Raw genomic sequence first — 9,352 nt, 5'->3', positions numbered from 1 at the left:
GTGCAGCCAGAGAAAGCGTGGGGATTGCAGACGGGGACAGGGGAGAGGCGTGCGTGGAGGACGGAAGGAGGGGGTGGAGAGAGAAGAAGGGGCTGCCGAACAGGAGACAGGGCGTGTACGGAGATGGGCAGATGCACGGACCTAGGTCCGAAGGCGTAGAGCGTAAACCGAGGCAGAGGGGAGAGCACGCGGAGAAGTGTGCTGCGTCTGAGCAGGAAAGAAGCGGGCGTAGGTGTGCAGACGGAGTGGTGGACAGAGCTCTAAAGGAAAGGGATGCAGACGGAGAAGATGTGAAGGGAGGCCATGTGGATGCTGGAGCCCCGGCGTAAGGAGAGCGGACCTGCGAGTGAAAAGGCCGTGGGGGCGCCTGCCGGGGCTGCTGCTGATTTGGGCTGGGGGCGGGGGAAGCCTCTGATTGGTAGCCTGGGTGGTATGACGCCACGTCCGGCGGGGGAAGCCCTGCCTCAGCTTCGGAGAAAAAGAAGTCTCCCCTCCCTCGGCCCCCCCCCCCCCCCCCCCCTTTTTGCAGGTGGCGCCGCCGCCCCGAGCCCCGGACAAGCGCGCCAGGCTCGGGGCAGGAGGAAGAGGGCAGTTCTCCCCAGTGTCTGGGCACTGCCCCTTCCTCCGGCCGGACTCGCGCTGCTCAGTGCACCCCAGCCCCACCCCCAGCCCCAGGACACCAATGTCCAGTCCCAGGTTCTGGCCGACGCCCCTTCCCCAGGGATCAAGCTATCCGCCCCGGAGGCATAGAGTCCCGCGCCGCCGGTGGCCACTGCTCGCCATCCCTTTCTCCAGCTCTCCATCCTTCGGGCGCGCCCCCCCCCCCCCCCCCGAGCCCCGGCGGCATCCTCGCTAGCCCGGGGTCGCCTCTCTGGGAGGGAGGGGAAAGGCGCGGCGGACAGAAGCAGACCCTGAGGGGCCGGCCAGAGAGAGCGCGCCGAGCCCCGCGCATCCCCAGCCCGGCCCACCCGAGGCCCCGCCCGGCCCCGCCCCGCCCCGCCCTCGCCCCCGCGCTCCGGCCTCGCCCCCGCCTCTCCACCCCCCCTTCCTCCTCCTCCTCTCCCCTCCGCCGAGTGGGCCGGGCCGGGGGTGGGGCCGAAGGTGGGACGGAGCGCGAGCGCTTCGCGGCTGCCGCTGCTGAAGCTGCTCCCGCTGCCGCCGCCGCCGCCGCCGCCGCCGCCGCGGACTGTGCTTGGCTGGATCTGCGCCGGTCCCCCTCGCCCCGGGCTTTTGTTGTCATCCTCCTCCTCCTCCTGCCCCGCCGCCGCGTCCTCGGCCACCTCCTCCAGGCAGCGAGCCCGGCGCATCGGGACCTTGGCTCTGCCCTTCGCCCGCCGGACGGCGGCGGGGCGCAGCGGGTAACAGGCGGACCGGCGGACGGACGGGAGGGCGGCGGCCGGCCGGCCGGCCATGGATCTCCTCGTGTGGGGCTGCTGGCTCCTCTGGGTGGCCGCCGCCGCCTCGGCCCGCGGGGAGCCGGGGGGCAGCAAGAGCAGGAGCTGCGCCGAGGTCCGCCAGGTCTACGGGGCCAAAGGCTTCAGCCTGAACGGCGTGCCCCAGGCGGAGATCTCCGGTGAGTGGGGCCGTTCGTGGCGGGCAGCCGCGGAGCTGGGGAGGGCGCCAGCTGCCCCCCCCCCCCCCCCGGCCAAGCCGCGGGACCAGGGGGGCATGGGGTGGGGGTTGGGAGGACCAGGGGGACGGGAAAGGGGACCAGGTTCCTAGGGGCAGCCCCTGCTCGCGGCCGCCCGCTGCAGCTCCTTGGGAGGGGGGGAGAACCCTGGGGCACGCCTGCGACCGGAGCCTAGGGGCAGGTGGGCAGGGGACCGACCGGCTTCTTCAGCCACCAGCACCACCCCCACCCCCCAGCCCCAGCCCAGCCTCATCCCCATCCTCCTCCACTGCGGCCGCTTCAGAAAGTTCTCCCGGCTCATCTTAGCTCCCACCCGCGCAGGCTCAGGGTTACGAGCGGGGAAGAAAAGTGTATGGGAGCGGCGTAAGAGCCATTTGTGATGGAGACAGAGAGGCCGGACAAGTGAGTGGTCGGTCACCAGGGAGCGTGGTCACAGAGCCTCCCCCACCCCCACCCCCAGTGGCCCTGGGACTGGCCTCCCCTGGGCTTCTCCCGGGGCCGACGGGCTGGATCCCCTCGGGTCAGCCGCTGCAGTCGCCGCCACCCCAGGCCAGGGCCAGTTCCTGAGCAAGTTGACTCTCAGGCCACCCAGGGGACTGGGCTCTTGGAGGCGGGCAGCAGCAGCGTGGAGAAAGGGGGATCCCTGAGCAGAGAGTGGGAAGCGAGAGGGAGGCAAGGTTACCGATAGAAGGGCTTTCTCCTGCCTTGGATTTGGGATGGAAACAGCGTGTTTGGTGATGGAGATCGAGTGAGGAAGTGGACCCCCTGTTGGAGGAGGTGTCTGGCTTCTGTCCCAAGAGAGTAGAGAAGATGGGGGGGGGGGGCCCCGCGGGGAAGGGACAAGGAGTCATCTTTATGTATTTTGTTTTACTCCCCTGCCGTTTTTCCCCCCCCCCCCTTTTCACAAAGCTAGAGATTTTAAACCACATAAAGAGACTTGGTGAGGTTCTGGTCTGTGTTTGCAGATGAGTTTTTATTGTGGATCAGAGAGCAGAAAGGAGTGTCCCTTCCCACGCTGTGTGCAGCCTGGGGGCGGTTGTTCCGGGGAACTCTTCCTCCTCACCTCAGGGCTCGCAGCTGAGAGCCATCTGCCCAGTTCCTAGGTTCTGGGAGAGAAAGAGACGGCTTCAGGCCGCTGTCGAAGAGTCAGGCAGAACCACCCCCAGGGACCAGCCCTGGCTAACTGCAGCCGGAGAAGCGCTTTGGATTTCTCTCAGCAACTGTCACTTCTTTATAAGGAGCCGTCCCTCAGTCATCTACAGGCATCTGGCAGCACGCCCCTGCCCTCTCCTGCTCATGCAGAAGATGAATCCCGAACCTGGAGAAAAGACAGAGAGGTGTTGGCCTTCCAGGGAGACGTTGGGGTTGAGGGGAGAAGGAAACCTGTTGAAACCAAGATCTCTATGTTCCCGTTGTTTGCAAAGGACTTACTAGAACCAGGTTTCTCTAAGGGTGCTGGTGCAGGTGGCTCTCCGCGGTTGGTGGGAGAGGGGAGGAGGGAGACTATTACAGGATTACCACCTGTGTAGTAGAAACAGACTTAACAAGACTTGGCTTCCCTGGGCCTCAGTTTCTTCCTCAGTAAAATGAACTGGATGGTCTTTGAAGTCCTAGCTCTGATTTCTTTGGAGTCTGTAAAAATAACCTTAGAGTGACAAGGAATCATAGGAATCCCGAGTTAGAAGTGAGGCTTAAGTTCCACCCTATCTCAAGCCTCCTCTTCCTCCTTTATAAAATGACAGGGTGGCCTGAGGCCCCTTCCAATTCTATATCTAGGATCTTCTGGGGTGGGAGAGGCTGTAGCAGCCCCCCCCCTCAAGTTTCCTTTTCCCCACTAAAACACCTTCCTTTCTTGAATCCATCCCTGGGATACTGACAGGTTGGACCACCCATTGACCTCCACCATCTGGGGGCCTGGCTTGCAGTTTCAGGTATAGGAGCCAGTAAAGACCAGTGGGAAATTGGAATGCTATGGAAGCTGTTGGGCCACCCTGCAAGGTTGGAATGAGACTGAAAACCCTTATGAAAGCAATCTTACTGATGAAAGCATCACTAAGTCTTTATGAAGTACCTACTATGTGCCAAAGTGAGAAGCTTGTATAAACAAAAATGGAACATTCTCTGCCCTTAAGGAGATGCAGTTGCTGGGTTATTGTGCTTTTAAAGGATATTCCTGGTTTATTTGCTATTGCTTTTCTCTTTTTCTGACTGAAGATTTTTGTAGAGAAGGTCTGTTTGTAAGTGGGTGATTGGCCTTTGGACTCCTTTATTCACTGGTTCTGGAGAACTCCTTCCAGATGCCCCCTATCTGCTGAGATCAGTGAGATTATTCTAGAGAAGCTTTTAAAAATGGGAAGCTTCTGGCTGGCGAGAACTCAGTTTGACTGAGGCTTTATACTCTGAAACCTTTTAATGATAGGTTCCAAGCTGGAATATCCAGGCTTTTCTTTGGCTCCCACTCAGTTTGAGACACCAAGGGGTGGAGAATCATTTAAGGAGATCTCAGCCAAGACATGTGTATGTGATTTCACATTCTAAACCCAGTAAGCCCTATAATAGGACTCCATCTCCATCCGATTTTGAGCATGGATAGGCTCTGTCTTCTTTGTGGCAAATGTCTGCCCATCAGACATTTCTGCTTAATAAGGAAAGCTGGTTGGAATAGCTCAGGGATGAGCTGTCTGTCCTCTGCTTGGCTCCAGAATCTGGAGGGGAAATTTAGCCTGGGTCTATTTAAAAGCTGAAGTAAATTGGGTGGAGATAATGTCAGGTGGCAAACTTTGAGACCAGCCTCCTTGAGGCTGCCCCAGACCACTCCCACTCCCTGTCTTACCCTTTATGAAACTCAAAACACCAAATGTTTATCTCTCCCATGGCATCTAAGCATGAACTACCTTGTGGCATTTTAATATTGTTACTTTACGGTACTTTTTTATAGACTGCTATTTACATGCATATATACACACATTTTTTCCCACATATTTCTTGTTCCCCACCTAGATTAAATCCCTTTGCATCCGAGTAGGTTCATAAAACCAAAGATTTAAGGTTTAAAAGGAATTTAGACATCATTAACTCCAAGCCCACCTCCCACCCCTGTTTTAAATGAGGAAACCAAAGCAGAGAGAGGTCGATCGACCCTTTTCTAGGCTCATAGAGGTAGTAATCATCTGAGGTGGAATTTGAACCCAGGTCTTCCCAAATTTGAGACCAGTCTCCTCCTATCCACTGTACCAAGCCTATATTTCTTCTTTTCTTAGACTTGAGTGTCTTACAAAGAGTCAGCACCCAAGGAAAGAGCTCTGGTTCTGGAGTCAGAGAACCTGGATTCAGATTCCACCTCTGATAGTTACTACTTTGTGACCTTGGAAGAATCACTTCACTTGTCTAGGCTTTCCTCATTGAGATAATGAGAGGAGTTGACCAGATTACCTCTGAGGTCCCTTCCTAGATCTGTTCTAGGTGTAGGACCTCAGTCAAAAACATAGACACAATCTGGGACAAAATATAGTCTTGCCTTTACTTGTAAACCGGAGGAGCAGGTGGGAAGTGGGAGGAAGGAAAGAGACCTCCATTAAGAATGAGGCAGAGAAGGAGACAGCAATGGCAGAAAGCTTTTTGGGTCACTTTGTTTTGGTGGGGAAGGTTTACATTTGGAATCAGAGGTAAGACACGAGGAGAGAATCTTGTGACATGAGTTGAGCCAGTTGAGTAAAATTTACAGTGGGTTGGGAGTTGTGGGACTTTGAAACAGCCTTCTTATCTCTAATTATGCCTGCTTGGAAGGATTCTCTTAGTATTAACAGTTACTCCGTTTTCAGACAAGTAATTTGAGGCAGGATCTTGAAAGTCAGCATGGAATAGTAGCTAGAGGGCTGGACTTGAAGTCAGAAATCAATCAGTCATTCGTCAAACATTAATTAAGCAATTGCTGTATTCCAGGTACTGTTTTGGGTGCTGGAAATATAAAGACAAAAATGGAAGTGTCCCTGCCCTTAGGGAGCTTACACTCTATTGATTTGTGTACATTTAATACAAGATAGAGTCCTGGATTTGGAGGCAGAAAGGTCTGGGTTCAAATTCGACTTTGGACACTGTGTGATCCTGGGCAAGTACTTTGACCTTTTTTCTGCCTTGGTTCCTTCATCTGTAAAATGGGAATCATAATAGCACCAACCTCCAGAGGTTATTGTGAGGATCCAGTGTCCCCTTAGCACCTGGCACATAGTAGGTGCTTACCAAATGTTTATTAAGCATATATAACTATATATACAAAATTAATACAAAAATATACATTAATTTTTGGAGTGTGAAGAAAGGCATAGGAAGAGCTGGGTTGAAATCCCTCTCTACCTGCCGTGTGGCCATAGGCAGGTTCCTTGACCTCCCTAACCCTCAGTTTCCTCATCTCTAAGACAGGGATACTCTCTGTAGTATTTACCTGACAGGGCCATTGTGATGTTCCAGTGTGATAATGACTAATTCAAATTGTGAGCTTTAAAGTAGTACATAAATGATAATGATTAATTAATACTTTAAAGAGTCATTTTGGTAGGAGAAATCACTTGGCAATCCCACAGAGTGTGATTTTATAAAGTAGCAAGACCGATTGAATGAACGAATCTGTGCTCAGAGCAGCGCCCTTGAGAAATGGTGTACTTATGGCAGCTCCCAAAGAGAAGCCCTCACCATGATTGGAGCATCAACAGCATCATTGATCATCGGAATCGATGTGTCATCTGCCTAGGGAGGACTTGGTTGAAGGACAACAGTCATTTGAGTATACAGGGTGGGAGGTGATAATTCATTTATTCATTTAAACTGGTTATTAGTGTGCTGGGGATAAAAAGACAAAAAATTAGTCAGTCCCACCCACCTGTCTCTCTTCCCCAAGACTATATTCTTATACTTGACTCTCATTTGATAGAGTGGAAAGAAAGCAGAGCTGGGGGCCAGAAGATTTTAGTTGAATTCCTGGCTATGATGCTAGCTGTGTGACCCTAGACAGGTCACTTAACCTCCCCTTTTTCTCTGTCTGTAAAATGTGGAAAATAATGTTTGGGCTACATATCTCACGAGGCTGTTGTATGGAGGGTACTTTAGAATCCTTAAGACAGTATAGAATTGTGGGCTGTTGTTCTAAATTCTGTTTTTCTTATGAAATATCTGGGTGGATTATAGTTGGCCAGGGGAATCATTTTTAGACGAGTCAGTAGCTCAGGTGTGGGAAAAGGTTTTATGGCCATAGGGGATTTGAGGGGTAGAACTTATCCTGGTCTCCTGAAGAGTCAGGAATCATCAGGAAATATGCCCTTCTAGAGCAGATTTAGATCCATCAAAGTCTGTGCAAAAATCTCTGCTGGATTCTTGAGGGCTATGACGCCCATTTGTCTCACAGGACAGCTGAGCCTGTGAATCTGTGTAGGGATTAGGGACACTGTGTCATTAAAGCCACACTAGGGGCTTTACTTATGATCAGAGCCTGAAGGATGAAAGCACTTTATGGGCATGGGACAAAGGTGCATTTTTCATGGAGAGATGCTTGCTTGGGAATCTTTTGGGGGAATTTCCTTCCCAGGGTGCAAAGTATTATTGCTGACCTTATTTCCAGAAGAAGTCAAGGCACCGTAAGAAGTCAGTATGATGATTCCTTCTTAGTTATCCCAAGAGGACTTTTCCAGTTGTGTGGGGGCAATCCCTATCCAAGCAGTGCCCACTAAAAGCAATCCAACAGTAAGTGTAGAAATAGATTGTGTCATATCAAGCTCTTGAGCTCACCCCATCCTAACTTCTTTTTTCTGAAACATTATTACCTGCAATGCCTCAGTTTATCCATTGCTTCTGATTAGGTTTGTTTTATTTCTTTTTCATGGGATTATATAAAGCAGAGCTAGAAGGGGCCTCAGACATCATCTAACCCAATCCCTTAATTTTTAAAAATAAAAATTGTATTGTTATATTTTGTTTTTATTTTACCAACATTTCCCAACATGATAATTCCTCGGAGGGGGGACCAACCCCCCTCATTTTACAGATGTAAAAACTGAGACCAAAGGAGGTTTCTTCCATTGTTTTAAAATTCTTATTTTTACACCACAGTCATTTCCAGATATCTCGCTCTGCCCTCTCCTCCCCAGAGCTCTCTCATAGCCAAAGAGTAAAAAAGAAAGAGGGGAAGCAGTTCAATAAAACTAGCCATCATATCAAGCAGGTCTAACAGTGTATGTCATGTTTCACACTCATTGACCTGTCTCTGCAAAGAAAGGAAGGAGGTGCATTTTCTCCTCTTTGCAGGGAGGGTAGGGTGAGGAGGGCCGTGTTTGATCCCTCTGGTTACACAGTGGTCAGTTCTGTGGGCTATGTTGCTGTTCACGATGGTCACTCCCATTGCCCTAACACTTCTGGCTCTCCTAGCTTCACCATGCCTCAATTTACATGAGTCATTAGGCTACTTTTAAAGAGATCCCAGCGTCCCAAGAGGAGCCAGTCTCTGACTGAGAGTCTCCATAAAGAAGATGAAGTAGAACATTAAGCTTTTTTTTCCACAATGTCATCCATAGATTTGTAATTCATGCCTGAAAACCTCCATCTTCTCTAGGAATACTGTTCTGAAGATCCTTCTACTGAATTACTTGGAAGAGAGGCAGACAGCCTGGTAAAAAGCATTTGCAATCATAGGGTTGGGTTCAAACCCTGCTTTGGAGACTTCTTATTATCTTGATGGTCTTGAGCAGGTCCCTTCATTTTCCTGGGCCTCAGTCGCCCTGACAGTCTAACTGTGGACCAAGAATTGAACTAGATGACTTGTGAGGGCCTATCTAATTCCAGATCTATGATCCCAGGATTCTCTATGATTATTTGCTCAACTTTTTTTTTTTATTACAAGCTTATTATTACCTTCTTCCTGGTAACAAGAGAAGGATGATTTCTCCTTCCTTGACCATTCCCCATAGTACCTTTATTCCATTTATTAGAAAGGAGATCATCTGATTTTTAGAACAGAAAGGCACTTTAGAGATCACAGAGATTAATCCTCTTATTTTGCAGGTGAAAAGATTAAAGACTGGAGGCAGGGAGGGGACTGGCCCAAGGTCATATAGTTGGTTAGTGGCATGGCTGGCATCAGAATCCAACTCTCAGATTGGGTGGTCCTAGACACAGCCTTTATTAATGTCATTTTTTAAAAATCCCTCTTTGCAGTATGATGGTGCTTAAAACATTCCAGCCCAAGGGGAGAAGATGGAATAATTAGATCTCACCTCCCGATCCCTCTACTATGTGTCTTCCTGCCAAATTTCTTGGGTACCTTCCACAACTCCCCACTGTGGTACCTGTGTTAATCACCCTGACTGGGTGGGAGGGAAAGCAGAATCATCACCATCATCTTGCCCAGGGCGCAAGACTGAACTTGACCGGGATTGCAGGATGTTACCGCTACACAACAGACACTGACCTAGCATTTTCTGGCTGGCTGTGGTTGTAGGGAGATCACCTAGCTTGAGTGGTTCAGTCGGCCGAGCTGTATAGAGAGACAGCAGTGAATGAGAGATCAAGGGAAATCCCCCTCAGGCCCCGGGAGGTTGAAAACAGTCAACAGAGGGTGTTGGGTTTGAGGTTTGGTTTTATTTTTTTTTTCTTTTCTTATACTCTTTTTGATCTCTCTTGTTTTTAAATCATCTCTCTCTCTCTCTCTCTCTCTCTCTCTCTCTCTCTCTCTCTCTC

General features: G+C 50.9%; 1 protein-coding gene across 2 annotated transcripts in view; it reads left to right on the top strand.

Annotated features, from left to right (window-relative positions):
- Positions 1-1,138: 1,138 nt before the first annotated feature.
- Positions 1,139-9,352, top strand: part of GPC1 (glypican 1) — a 163,692-nt gene continuing 155,478 nt past the window's right edge. For both annotated transcript variants that reach the window (XR_011168597.1, XM_069089430.1), the window contains exon 1: positions 1,139-1,573. Coding sequence is in view for 1 of the 2 variants with exons in the window: in XM_069089430.1 (XP_068945531.1) it covers positions 1,411-1,573 (163 nt within the window). In the remaining variant the exon portion in view is untranslated. The remainder of the gene's footprint in view (positions 1,574-9,352) is intronic.

The sequence above is a fragment of the Petaurus breviceps genome, unplaced genomic scaffold, assembly GCF_028583685.1.
Source record: "Petaurus breviceps papuanus isolate PSGF00001 unplaced genomic scaffold, PetGlider_PUasm1.0 186, whole genome shotgun sequence".
In the NCBI taxonomy this organism is placed as follows: Eukaryota; Metazoa; Chordata; class Mammalia; order Diprotodontia; family Petauridae; genus Petaurus; species Petaurus breviceps.
Note: the sequence above shows the minus strand (reverse complement) of the source record. Positions and strands in the feature narration are given on the sequence as shown.